Genomic DNA, 14079 nt, shown 5'->3' with positions numbered 1-14079 from the left:
TAAGAGAATTTCAATTACAGAAACTTCTTCTATCTTCTATAATATTTGAAAATTAAATAGTGAAGAGATGAAAAATTGACCTTCGGAGGCGCCGCCCCTCCGCGACTGCGTATTGTCCCAGAAGAGACGGACAACCCTATTTGATGGTATACCCCATGGAAAAGGGTGGCTTATCTCCCTGATTGAATGCTCGTTTCTCTTCTCATGGTTAACCATAGAAAAAGTACACCCATAGAATTGGAGATTTCTTCAGTAAAATTTATTTCTATATCTTCATCGAACCAGCAAATCTTCTGTTAACGCGTTTCTTCTTTTTTCTTCCAGGTTAATATTCGTTGCTTCGTCCAGTAAACCAGTAGAAAGTCTGAAATAATCTTCGAACCGGGAGCCGGCCATTCGCCACCGAAAATGTGTTTACACGGCACTATACACTTCACCGGAATAATTCCCGTGTCTTTTTGCTCTTGACGAAAGTGAACGAGTTTTCTTTGGCGCCCTGACGGCTCTGGTATTGTGGCACACGGTTTCGCGGTATCGGGCGATACGTGAATTCCAAGCGTCGAGGGTGGTGGCGAGAGGTTGCTTTTAGAATTTACTGTTTCCACGTTCCGATCTATTTTAATTATTCCCCACCGGTTGTCGTGGAAAAATTCCATAAATCTTCGTTAGCCGGGTAATTAGTGGCCGAGATACTTTCGACCGGCCACGGTATAAATCGCGTGATTCCTTCCAGGAACCTCGGTACATTGACGACACGAGGTGTACCAACGTGGTCCAGTGTCTCTCAAACCGTCACGATTTTCTGGAAGAATTGAATTTAGCATTTCTTCACTTGTGGGGGAAGAAGAAAACACTTTCTAAGTAATCAGATGAAGATATGGAGATTTATCCAGTGTCTCCCAAGTCATCAAGCTTTTCTGGAAGAATAGAATTTGGCATTTCTTCACTTGTGGGGGAAGAAGAAAAAAATTTTCCAAGGTTTAACAATTTTTGAAGTAATCAGATGAAGATATGGAGTTTGATCCAGTGTCCCTTAAGCTGTTACACTTTTTTGGGAGAATTGAATTTAGTATTTCTTCACTTGTGGAGGAAGAAGAAAATAATTCTTGAAATAATCAGATGTAGATATGAAGTTTGATCCAGTGTCTCTCAAGTGATCATGCTTTTCTGGAGGAATAGAATTTGGCATTTCTTCACTCGTGGATGAAGAAGAAAACAGTTTTTAAAGTAATCAGATGAAGATATGGAGTTTGATCCAGTGTCTCTCAAGCCATCATGGTTTTTGGGAAGAATTGAATTTGGCGTTTCTTCACTTGTGGAGGAAGAAGAAAACAATTTTTGAAGTAATCAGATGAAGATATGGAATTTGATCCAGTGTCTCTCAAGTGATCATGCTTTTCTGGAGGAATAGAATTTGGCATTTCTTCACTTGTGGAGGAAGAAGAAAACATTTTTTGAAATAATCAAATGAAGATATGGAGTTTGATCCAGTGTCTCCCAAGTCATCACGCTTTTCTGGAAGAATAGAATTTGGCATTTCTTCACTTGTGGGGGAAGAAGAAAACACTTTCTAAGTAATCAGATGAAGATGTGGAGATTTATCCAGTGTCTCTCAAGCCATTACACTTTTTTGGAAGAATAGAATTTGGCATTTCTTCACTCGTGGAGGAAGAAGAAAACAATTTTTGAAGTAATCAGATGAAGATATGGAGTTTGATCCAGTGTCTCTCAAGCCATTACACTTTTTTGGAAGAGTTGAATTTAGCATTTCTTCACTCATGAAGAAAGAAGAAAACAATTTTTGTAATAATCAGATGAAGATATGGGGTATCTTCAGTTATAGAAATTGAATATTCAAAAGGAAGAACAATATACTAATTGCTTTTCTAATATTTTACTATCAAGTCAACAAAATTCAGAAACTTCTTCAAGGAAGAAATGAAGAAATTATTGAGGAATACTTCTGGAAATAGAAACAATAGCACTTCATTTCTTTTTCTTAATATAATTGATTGTATGATTTTCCTGGGCTTCCTTGCCCAAGATGACGTTAGAGGGGGGAGCGCTCCCCTATTTTTTTAAATGTAAATGTGATTGAATTTGGTTGGATTTGAGAGACCCTGATCATGGTGTATCGTTTGAAAAATGAAGGAGCTGAAGAAGTGGCACGTAAATCGCTATTATAGAGTTCTGAGTGCTTATAGCAGTTCTTAATTCGTGGAGACGTTTATTTGCTGCGCCGCCGAACAACGCTGTATGCGCGATATAATTTAACACGTTCCTGGTTATTTTTACTGTTCCGTGATTAATTTTCTGCCATTAAAAAGAATCATCGCCGTCGAATTTCTAGCTGCTCCGCGCTACTCCGTTCATTCTTATTTAAGACAACATCGTCTTCAGCCTCTTCTTCATTCAGAAATCACTCTGAACGTTTCGTATCTTCGTATACTTCACCTTCAATTCTTCACTTAATTATTTAGATGAAGAAATACAAAATTTATCCTTCGTTATGGTAATTCAATTTATTTCTTCTTTTCAGAAGATGCCTAAGAGAAGTGAATTGTTCGTTGGGCGAAGAAAATATAAGATGGTCGACCGTTTCATTGTGAAAAGGGTGAAGACCAAGTGAAGATAATAATCACCTTCCGTTCCCCGTAAATCTTTCCTTATGAACGATGGCGATAGAGTTGCCGCACGAAAATAGAGATTTTTTCCTGGCCCTCGTAAAATATTTATATGCGCAAATAGTCGGTAAGAGTCGAAAATAGGGATCCACCGTGAACACGAAAAGAAGAAGTGGAAGAAGACATCGATAAGGGAGGCGAGAGACGATTTTCTTCTTTTTCTCACCCGGAAATATCTCTTTTGATCGGACTGCAGAATTTCTTCCCCCACAGAAAATCATCAAATTTAAATAGGAAGAGATACGTGAAATTCAAGCTTTGATGTTGATACGTTATTATACTTCAGAAGAAATATTTATTTCCTGGAGAATTTCAATTACAGAAACTTCTTCTAATATAATAATAATATTTGAAAATTAAATAGTGAAGAGATGAAAAATTGAAGAAAACCAAAGCTTTGGAATTATACAAAATGAAGAGAAAAAGGGAAAAATAAAGTCCATCTCTTTTGATCGGACTGAAGAATTTCTTCCCCCACAGAAAATCATCAAATTTAAATAGGAAGAGATACGTGAAATTCAAGCTTTGATGTTGATACGTTATTATACTTCGGAAGAAATATTTATTTCCAGGAGAATTTCAATTACAGAAACTTCTTCTAATATAATAATAATATTTGAAAATTAAATAGTGAAGAGATGAAAAATTGAAGAAAACCAAAGCTTTGGAATTATACAAAATGAAGAGAGGAAGGGGTAAATGGTAGGGAAGCAAAAATAAGAGAATTACAATTACAGAAACTTCTTCTAATATATATAATAATATTTGAAAATTAAATAGTGAAGAGATGAAAAATCGAAGAAAACACAAAATGAAGAGAAAAGGGGGTAAATGATAGGAAAGCAAAAATAAGAGAATTTCAATTACAGAAATTTCTTCTAATATATATAATAATATTTGAAAATTAAATAGTGAAGAGATGAAAAATTGAAGAAAACAGAAAATGAAGAGAAAAAGGGGTAAATGGTCGGGAAGCAAAAATAAGAGAATTTCAATTACAGAAACTTCTTCTAATATATATAATAATATTTGAAAATTAAATAGTGAAGAGATGAAAAATTGAAGAAAACAGAAAATGAAGAGAGGAAGGGATAAATGGTAGGGAAGCAAAAATAATGTCCTAAGGCTGTCTTCACCGGTGGATAAAGCTCTAAAATCCTTTCACTCGACAGATGTTGGAGACTGGAGGCGTTGGAGAATTTGAAGAGGTGACAAAATCGAGCCTCCGGTTTTATTGGAGAAGTGGACCCATTGCATTATCGAAGCAAGCGTTGGACAGCTGTTTCCTCGACCGATGAAATGTTACCGACGTTTTTGGGAATGAAACTGATCATCGAGACAAGACTGAGTGGTTTTTTCCAAGCGTGAACAGCTTGAAGATTCACCTAGAAGCTTGATAAAAAAAGGTTCGATATTCTCGGGAGAGAAATATTTATTTCTTCAGTTTCAATAAAATAATCATCAGTATTTATTTTATAAAAGTACATTTGTAATTTTTTAATTCTTTATTTATCTTTTTAGGTGTTCAAGATGTTCTTTTTAATGGCACCAATGGGAAACTTTAATTAAGTAGTTAATGCAGCCAGTTCCAACACCATTGAACCGACCAGCAAACAGAAATTAGTTGTCGACAGGCGGTTCGAATTATAAATTTCTTAGGAGGCCCCGTAACAGCTTCCTTTTTATACCTTCCACCTCACAGTCAACTTTATTCTGTCGGTTACTTCAAAGGGAAAAACGTTTTCTTCTTTTGGATTCAGGATCTTGGTTTTTTTTCTTCCATAACAATTAACGCATTGATGCATATTTATTGATGAACTATATTGATAAATTAACTATACTTAATGAAGAAGTATAGAAATTATATAATTTTGCAAAAGAAGAAAATTGATTTATCAAATTAATTAAGAATTATAGAAATTATATAATTTATGTACTATATTAATAAATTAACTATAATTAATAAAGAATTTCTATAAATCATAGAAATTATAGAAATAGTTATAGAAATCTATAATAATAATTATAGAAATTCTTTATTAATTATGGTTAATTTATTATATAATTATAGAAATCTATAATAATAATTATAGAAATTATAGAAATTCTTATATAATTATGTAAGAATTTCTATACTTTCTATAATAATTATATAATAAATTAATTACAATTCTTTATTAATTTGATAAATCAGTTTTCTTCTTTTGCAAAATTACAAGAGTTTGTATGAATTGTTGATTGTAAATGTTAATCTTCCTTCTCTCTTGTATTTCGTTTACTGACAAGCATTTCTTTTTTTGTACAAGATCTCTGTGTGAGAGGAGAGAAGTCGTCGAGGGGACACGTCGACAGCTGCCACCAACATAAGATCCGGTTCACACGGCCCTCCCCACGCGTCCCCCTTGCTCGTTCTTTTTACACTTTTATAAGAGCTTTCTGAAACTTACACCACCGGTAGTTACAATTCTCAATCGATTTTACTTAACAGCTTAGAAGGTAGAAAATATTAATAATCTTATTTATTATGATAAGAATAGATCCATTGTATTTTTTTTGTAAACACTGTCAAGTACATGTATGTGTGTTTATTTTTAGAAGAAAGAGGAGACTAGTCGTGTGAAACTTTTTGCTAAGCAGCACTTATCAAGGACGCAGAATTTGCAATACCATCAGCGAGGAGACAGTGTTAGTGAGAATGTCTGTAAACAGGAAAACACTGTCCGCATTCATTCTCTACTGACCCACATTCGCAGAAGTCGCTATCTTTTCTTCTGCTCCTCTCGCCCTCGAACAATCGGCCATAACTCGAGCCATGGCTCATTGATCTGTCGTTTCTCGCTCTTTAGCATCCCATTTACAAGTTATTTCCATTGCATTAATCTCGACTGAATGGATATGGACTACTTTTAATGATTACTTCATCTCTTCAAAGGTTCTCTTATTTGTAAAATTCCTCTTTCAATAATTTGCCAAAGTTTATTTTAATTATATTAGGTGTACAAATTAATTCGGTACCTTTAATATTACACTTTCCTAGTTACTATTTTAAATTCGTTTATTCTCCCGCGCTTTTGTGAATTTGAAAAATGGCGCGAGATAAATTAATTCGGTACCTTTAATATTACACTTTCATTAGTTACTATTTTAAATTCGAACATTTCGAACTTTCATTAGTTACTATTTTAAATTCGATTATTTTCCCGCGCTTTTGTGAATTTGAAAAATGGCGCGAGAATATGATATTGATAAAAATAAATTCAATAATTGTAGTTACTATAACTCCTTAAAAATAAGCCATTAATTAAAAAAAGAAAAAGCACCGAATTAATTTGTACACCTAATAAATTAATAACTACAGCGTTATTATATAATACATGTATTGTAATTTAATAATTGTATCGCTTTAAAATTCGTATGGCCAAGTGTGGAGAATCTCCCACAGATAAAAAAAGAAGCACCTTCAAAGGCAGGGAAAGCAAGGACCGTTTGTCAGTGCGACGTCTCGTTCCTTCCTCCTTTGATGTTCACTGACACCCATACAAATGTATTTCTTTGAATCGAATGCCGTCAGGAGATACTGGTAGTTCCGATTCGAATTAGTAAATTAGTCGAAAATAGTGTGCGAGACGCGTACGTCAACGAAAATGAAACGGAAGAAAACCGACGGCCAGACAGATGATCCAACGACGTTGCGACGCTCTCCTATCTCCTCGTCCAGTGACAATACATGAAAAAAGAGATTTCAGTCAGAACATGAGCGAAGCAGACGTTGAAGGGGTTGGAAGTTGTAAGAACAAAAGGAATAAATGAGGCTTAGAGCTAAGAAGAAAGGAAAGTAGTAGCTTGAAGGAGTACATTTATGGTCCTATCTTTGTAGATAGTATTCATTAGGGACATTAAAAAAAAGGTGGGAAAAAATGATTCAATCCATGCTCCTGGGAAGTTGAGATCCCTTGAAGACATCTATAAATTGATCTTGTATCTCACAATAAGAGCATGACTTATATTTTGAAAAAAATTTATTGATTATCAATAATCAAATTACATTATTCAATGACATGTGGAATATATGACAGTCGTATATTCTCACATTTGTGACAGATTTCAGGAAACAGCAAACAATTTTTTTTCTCCTGTGAAAGATGATGGATTCATGATGGTCAGGTCAAAGGGAAATGTTAAGGTTCGGTTGCCATATAGGGAATGTACCATGGAGCTTAGATCCATGACAAAAAGACCATCACCTTACACTCATATGAATAATCTGAATTTCATGAACTTGCATGATGATTCCACAATAAGAAGGAAACAAGGTTATCTCTAATTTCTCTTCTTTTATGCTTCAAACAATTACTGATCATTTTTCCTTTCAAGGTCCTAACAAAGTCAGGGTAGAAGGTGAAGATTCGCCACCAATAATTATTAGAAGTGGATGTGCAATGTTTCCAAGGTTTAGGTACATCAGGTGCTGCGTTATAATAGTGTTGATAATCCTTGTCTGTGTTATTTTGATCAACCAGTTATTCCCTTATCCATTGCATGCTTCATGCATTATAAAATGGTACGAATACCTGTAATATACAGGGTGTCCCGTAATTCTTGTAATTCCCGGAAATGGGGGATTGCTAGGGTGATTCTGAACAAGATTTTCCTTTACCAAAATGTCGTTTGAAGCTTCGTTTTTGAATTATTAACGAAAAACACTGACCAATCAGAGCGCGCGTAGAGCGCGCGCTGAACCATGGAAGGGTTGGCTCTGAACCGCGCTCGGTCGTGAACAAACGCATTGGCACAGCGAGGGTATCAAAGGGAGCGTGCGATGAACGTTACATAGTCTTAAATTAAGAACAATATGGAATTATTCGTTATTCATTAACCCATTAACTGCTAAATTTTTTTTTGAATTTTTTGGACTGATAAGTTATATATATGTATATTTTTGGCGCCGAGTGGGGTACGTAAAATTCCAAAATTCCCAAATGGGGATCGTGGCAGCTAATGGGTTAATAACGAATTCCCTGGATACCCACGCTGTGCAAGTGCGTTTGATCACGACCGAGCGCGGTTCAGAGCCAACGCTCTCCTGGTTCTACGCGCGCTCTGATTGGCCAGTGTTTTTCGTTAATAACTCGAAAACAAAGCTTCAAACGACATTTTGGTAAAGGAAAATGTTGTTCAGAATCACCCCAGCAACCCCCGATTTCCGGGAATTACGGAGTTACGGAACACCCTGTATTTATTAAAATATTTTTAATGTTACTATACCCTTGGAACAGAAGTATCATATTTTCTTTTTTTCAGTATGAAATCACATTGCCATTTTTTTTCTACTTTTTATTTATAATAGTGGTGTGTTAATGGAGTAGTATGATTGTTTTGTCTTGTCCTATAAAAACCTGAGAAAAATGGGTTCTAAGATAACGTCTGTCTAGCTAGGCCGCTTCTGCAAACAATCCTGTGCATAGGGAAACTTAATATCACCCTGGATGAGGTTCGTGTATTTTCCTTTGGCTGGACGACGACACCGCTTGAAAAATATACGAGCTACACTTTTCAAACCTATGAGAACATCGCGTGTGCTTATTCTCGGTGTACTCCTTTGAGCTTTATGCTATCAAAAGATGGCAATAAATTTATCTTGAATAAGCTGATTGACTTAGGAAAAATTAATTTCATTTTGTATAATTTAGAAAACAAAGTTTGTCAATTAATTTATTGATTATATTAGGTGTACATACAAATCCTTTTTTTAATTAAGGATCTATTTTTAAGAAGTTATAGTAACTACAATTATTGAATTTATTGTTATCGATATCATATTCTCGCGCCATTTTTCAAATTCACGAAAGCGCGGGAAAATAATTTGAATTTAAAATAGTAACTAAGAAAGAGTAATATTAAAGGTACCGAATTAATTTGTGCACCTAATACTTAATGTTACAACTTTTTTTTTTGTGTTAGGACATTTGGAGAGACCTGTACTTATACAATGCAGAAATTCAGATGTCAGATACTCAACTGGTCATCTACAAACTGTGGACCACATGGGAACAGATGTCTCTACACAGTAAAAGATGTATTAATTCTATAATTTAAATATTCTATAACTTCAATTTATTTTTTCAGCTCAAAGAACCAAAACCAGATGAAAATAATGTGATCAGGGCTGTACACTTTGCACCCAACTTGAAAACTATGGAGACTATGAGGATTGCTTTTGAAGAAATTAACAACACTTGCACAGCAACGGTATTTAAATACTTTATTAATAATTTTAACTTAATATACTTTATTTGTAACCTTCCTTATATATTATCAAAGGGAGAATCTACATCAAACGAATGGTTCAGGGTATTCGATGATGGTACAAACTATTGCGATTTACATAATTTAGTGACTGAAACTGGTTTTGATAAAAGTTCAAAGTTTTTAGAAATGACAAACAATGCGATTTGTACACAATATACAATGGCAATATGCCAGTAAACAATTATTTGAATCCTTTTATATTTTATGAATATTTTTAAAAGCTGTATCGAATAAAACAGTGAATTGTTCTCATACCTTTATTAACTTTAATATTGTGCGAGGTTTTATAAAAATAAATTATAATTACGTTCGAGAATGATTAATATTGTTAATAAGTAGACTTACAAAATATGTCTTTTTTTTATAGCCTAAGTACAAGTTGCATTCAATCTTAATTATTAATACAAATACTATTCAAAATTCATTTATCATCTACGTTTTAATAATTCGAGGCAACTCGTCGAAGGCACAGTATCATTATTAAAAACACAGAATATTATCCAATTATAAAATCGAATCTAAAAACATTCTGATAATAATAAAAAACCGCAGTTAAAATTATAGTAGATGAATACAATTAATATTTTCAATATTCCATCTGCTTATTTAATTATTAGCTGTACAAATTAATTTAGTGCCTTTGGTATTACACTTTCTTAATTACTATTTTAAATTTGAACCTTTTCTCGCGTTTCTATGTATCTGAAAAGTGGCATGAAAATATAATAACAATAACAATTATTTCAATAATTAGAGAAAAGGCACAGAATCAATTTGTACACCTAATACAATTACATATTTTTGCAAACACAATCAGTCCAAGTAAATAAAATGAATTTACATTTACTAAAAAATACTTTAATCACCCATTATCGATGACCCATTACTGTGTCTCCTGCAATAGATGTGGCCATTTATTGCTATTAAACGACACTTTTTTCCACTTTTTGTCAAAGCATTGCATAGAACTCTGGACGACGCGCACGATGATGGTGTGGCACTAAAGAAGAATTATTTTATTTCCATAACACTATTCAAAATAACAAAGGTATCTTTTTACGTACCTTCTGGAAGGTGACCGGGCGTAAGAAGATCTAGCTTCTCTTCTCCTCAAGCGTAGCTTCAAATCGTGAGCGTCGGTCAGATTATCAAGGTCGTCGAGGCTTTCGTTCCTCTCTTCCATTAAACGAGAGCTTTCGAAATCGGTCACGTCCTCGGACATGCTAGGAAATTCGTTTTCGTAGCTGTCGATAAGATCCTCGCGATTCCTTCTTGAAGGCATGTACGAGCAGGAGAGCTCCTCGCGTTGCGTTAAACTTTGTCTGCTCCACGAGGCTACCGACTGCATTAAAGCACTACATTTCTCTGGAAGAATAATCGGTAATTTTATTAAGTGCTTGACGAATCGTTAACGAGGAAATTTAGAAACTTACGAATACAATTATTTATTTGATACCGAACGAGATTATAAAATTCTCGGGTAATTCTCTTCAGTTTTACGTAGAAGGATATAGAAGGATTCCGCGGTGGCTGAAGATTATTATAGGATGATGAAACGTAACTCCGAGAAGTTCCATTTAGATGACCATTTTGATTCACTATTTGTACCGGTTCTGCTCGTACGTTCCTTGATTTTAAACCGAATAGGCTTTGAATTCCAATCATCACAAAATGCACTGCAAATATGAATGTTATTTAGAGGATTTATGCACAAAGGAACTTTAAGATCTAGGCGATTTTAGGGACATTTTATTTCCCCACCTGCTTTCTGTCTACTATTACTAATGCATTAATAAAAATTCTGGGTAATTATTTAGTAATATGGACCACCCTCCGATGACCTTGACTTTGACATATGTTGCCAAGGTCACCCTCCTGAGTGACCTTCAGAAGATTCTAACCGTCGCTCATTTTTTATTCAAAAGTTATTAACCAAAAAATATTTGTAAAAATTATGATGAAAATGTCCATTCAAATTCAATTAAAAGTGAATGTTATTGATGTATTAGGTTAGGTTAGGTTAGGTTAGGTGATATAAATCACCCTCGAGATGGGGCGCAAATGCGCCAAGGGTGAGTGGGGGGTCCCAGGGCCCTTCCTCAAGCCCAGTGCAGGCCATCGTGGGGGTTTTAGCAGGTAAGAATCCTGTACTACCCCCGGCCCCTCCCCAGGGGGGGCGGAGGTATCTTGTAAAAGATTTCCCCCACGAAAAAAACAAAAATAAAAAAAAGGTGCTATGAATCAGACCGCCGGCAACGCTTTCGTTATTATTTAAACAACGCTATTATTTTAGGAAAGCGTTGCAGGCCGCCAGACGGCTAAAACCTTCTGAAGGTTACTTAGAAGGGTAACCTTGACAACATATGTCAAGGTCAAGGTCATCGGAGGGTGGTCCGTATTACTAAATAATTACCAAATTCTAATACGTACTTGTCGTGATCAGCAGTATTAACACCGTCATTGAGGTGAAATCCAAACAGGCTTCCATGCCATGTTTGAGATAAGTTACTAAATTCAATGGTACGAGACCCAGAATTGTGATTCTAGTTAACAGTGGTGCGTGTACGAATGCAGCAACTACCATGGCAAGCAATAAATAAACGATATGCAATCCTATGCGATACATTCTCTGCATCTGTTCTCCTATAAACGTGAGAATGATATCAATTTCATTACTTTTATAGCATCAATATTAAGAATTTTTGTAAATACCAGTGTCACCAATATAACTAGTTAACCAGCTAAGTTTCTGATCCACTTCTGTGCGCATAACGTTTGTTACGTTCCAAACGTATTGAATAGTTTCATTGATCTGTGCTAATTTTTGTAACGTTCGTTCATACTGCAATAGTGCCTCTTCGTGTTGGGCGAAGATTCGATTAGTGCTAGACTCTATTTTGTCCCAAATTAATTGCGCTTGATCCTGAATGTTTATCAAGTCTTCAAGCACTTCTTGGTGATTTTCACCACGTTCCATGGCTTGTTGCTCTAGATTTCTATTTGCTTCTTCTACAAAAATATATAAAAATTTAAATATTTTGAGAACTTAAAAAATTTTTTTAAATTGATTAGAAGAATTAATATATATTTTTCCCTCGTTTATTTACCTAATTTCTTTCTGATATCTTCTGTCATTGCGGCCAGTTGCGCGTGTCCTGATCGAATCAATGCTCTTTCGTTGCTTAATTCTCTCAGATTTGTGGCCACGATATTATGAGCTGATGTCTGGGCGTCTTTTAAATGCTTTTGCTGTTCCAACAATGCTACGTTACCTTTGGACAAAGAAGCTAATGCTTCTACTGTTTGTTCTTCCAACCGATCTTGACCTTCCTACATTAACACTCAATTATACAGGATAATGTAATTGATAGAGCACTTTCTTATACACTTACCTTTAATGAACTTAATGTTTTAATCTGGGTATGCGCTGTTTGCATTAACTTATTCACAGTTAACTCTGTAAGGGCACGGAACTGAGTACTACGAGCTGCATAACAAACTGCCCTCGCTCTATTACTCATTAAATGGTACGCATTCCACATGTCTGGATCCATGTCTGTGGTACATTGTTTTAAAGACTGAAAAAAGAATACTCTATTCACATTCAATAAGAATATTATTACACGTAACATTCCTCTACTGTTTCACATTGATTTTGTGTATTATATAAGTGAATTGTTATTACTTATTTTAAAATTGTTATAAAATTAATTGATATGTGAAAGCAGCTTGATGTGTACACATAGAGAGTACTTGGCACTATGAAACTCCAGAAATATCTCAGTGGTGGTCTCCCTGTATTCTAAGTGGGGGAACTGCAGGTTTGAACATGCCTCAGATCACCCCTCTAACATACCCTTTCATATACAATGAATTTAAATACAATCTGTTATCCTACTTTGTTAAAACTGTTAATGATGAAAAGCTTTTAGAATATGAAAGTCCCAAATATTTGTAAGAAATTTCATTTTATTGCAACTATATAGATGCATTTATATACCATTACTATACTATATAGATACCATTTCTTCAGTGCATGGAAACATTTTTCTGCCTTCCACTGCAGCTTGACAGTTCAAAAGATTGACACTCAGTTTAGCCAGCTCTTCCTCTGTCATTCCAGTGCAAGAAGTTTTAATTTTCATAATGACTTTATGCTGGCAAGTCTCTAACGGCGATGACGTTTGAATCTCTGTAAATTTTGACGCTTCCTGAAGAAATTTTTCATCTTCTGTCATAGATTCATATGGAATAGAAATCAATGGTACTCCATCTGCCACTAAAACCGTAGTATCATCCGTATCTCTTCTCCAGAACCATTCAAGTACTGAAGCTCTTCCATCTCGACAACTCAGTGTCACAACAAGAAGCGTGAATAAACATACGCTCTGCATTTTCTAGCAGTGTTTCTAAAAATATAGAGAAAAGCTCTTTAGTGATTTGATTGTTAATTATAATCTTATTCTAATTAGGTATTTAAACTCATTTGTATTACCTAAAATGAGAAAATGAAAGAGATCGTTCCCTACAATTAATTATTACTTGGCAATCTGTCAGAAGAATAAGAGTTTACTAAATTAGCAAAATTATTTTTGTAATGAGCTGCTATAAACAATAAATAACTTTTATGTCTGTAATGATACAAACATGAAACTTCTGAAGAGTAACCTGCATTTGACAATCACTTTCACCGGTCAATAAAGAGAAAATGTTCCTTTATAGTTTGTAAAACTAACAACTTCATTTATATTATCGATAATTTAATGATATTAGTGTGTGACAGATAAAAATAACTGCTTCACAGGTGAGACGCAGTGACAAGTATTTATTTTCTTCTCACCTGTGAACTATAGCTTGTAACGGACACAGAGCGCTGTGATGCGTCAGCGGAAAAATTTGAAATACAAATTCCCGTCGTATTTTATCAGGAATCTATCCATAAATCTTTATTTAATTGTTACAAACGTACATGTTTATGCTGTATTATAATTGTTATTGCAATTTATATACGAAAAGTTATGTTTGAAAGATTTGAATTCTCTGTTTAATACGCTCGAAGTATCGATCAATCAGAGGCTTGCATTTT

General features: G+C 34.6%; 2 protein-coding genes and 2 long non-coding RNA genes across 4 annotated transcripts; 3 read left to right on the top strand and 1 right to left on the bottom strand.

Annotated features, from left to right (window-relative positions):
• Positions 1 to 3142: 3142 nt before the first annotated feature.
• On the top strand, positions 3143 to 4477 carry LOC117608886 (uncharacterized). Its single transcript, XR_004582440.2, has 3 exons — positions 3143 to 3782; positions 3857 to 4090; positions 4206 to 4477. It is a non-coding gene; the product is annotated as an uncharacterized LOC117608886 (long non-coding RNA).
• Positions 4478 to 5909: 1432 nt separating this feature from the next.
• Positions 5910 to 9170, top strand: LOC117608986 (uncharacterized). Its single transcript, XM_034334800.2, has 5 exons — positions 5910 to 6997; positions 7059 to 7140; positions 8646 to 8751; positions 8811 to 8933; positions 9006 to 9170. The coding sequence occupies exons 1-5, from the start codon at positions 6754 to 6756 to the stop codon at positions 9168 to 9170; spliced, it is 720 nt and encodes a 239-aa protein (XP_034190691.1). The 5' UTR covers positions 5910 to 6753.
• Positions 9138 to 13387, bottom strand: LOC117608788 (protein brambleberry). The gene is made up of 8 exons (XM_034334394.2): positions 13016 to 13387; positions 12386 to 12571; positions 12101 to 12323; positions 11706 to 12002; positions 11424 to 11636; positions 10427 to 10669; positions 10058 to 10358; positions 9138 to 9993 (listed from the first exon to the last, which is right to left on the bottom strand). Exons 1-8 carry the CDS (start codon positions 13385 to 13387, stop codon positions 9852 to 9854), a joined length of 1977 nt encoding a protein of 658 aa, XP_034190285.1. The 3' UTR covers positions 9138 to 9851.
• LOC117608789 (uncharacterized) lies at positions 10912 to 13367 on the top strand. Its single transcript, XR_004582419.2, has 3 exons — positions 10912 to 11129; positions 11287 to 11644; positions 13234 to 13367. It is a non-coding gene; the product is annotated as an uncharacterized LOC117608789 (long non-coding RNA).
• Positions 13388 to 14079: the final 692 nt, after the last annotated feature.

The sequence above is a fragment of the Osmia lignaria genome, chromosome 8 (assembly GCF_051020975.1).
Source record: "Osmia lignaria lignaria isolate PbOS001 chromosome 8, iyOsmLign1, whole genome shotgun sequence".
NCBI classification, from domain to species: Eukaryota; Metazoa; Arthropoda; class Insecta; order Hymenoptera; family Megachilidae; genus Osmia; species Osmia lignaria.
The sequence above is the reverse complement of the archived record's forward strand: the minus strand, read 5'-3'. Positions and strand labels throughout refer to the sequence as shown.

Bases quoted from the DNA above. Each gene is read 5' to 3' on its own strand.
- LOC117608788 (XM_034334394.2), bottom strand. From the start codon at position 13,387: ATGCAGAGCGTATGTTTATTCACGCTTCTTGTTGTGACACTGAGTTGT. The intron at 11,637-11,705 runs GTATTTACAAAA...TCACGTTTATAG, and splicing joins TAGTTATATTGGTGACACTG to GAGAACAGATGCAGAGAATG. The intron at 10,359-10,426 runs GTAAGTTTCTAA...TTATTCTTCCAG, and splicing joins TCAAATAAATAATTGTATTC to AGAAATGTAGTGCTTTAATG.
- LOC117608986 (XM_034334800.2), top strand. From the start codon at position 6,754: ATGACAGTCGTATATTCTCACATTTGTGACAGATTTCAGGAAACAGCA. The intron at 6,998-7,058 runs GTTATCTCTAAT...TTTCCTTTCAAG, and splicing joins CACAATAAGAAGGAAACAAG to GTCCTAACAAAGTCAGGGTA. The intron at 7,141-8,645 runs GTACATCAGGTG...TTTTTGTGTTAG, and splicing joins GCAATGTTTCCAAGGTTTAG to GACATTTGGAGAGACCTGTA.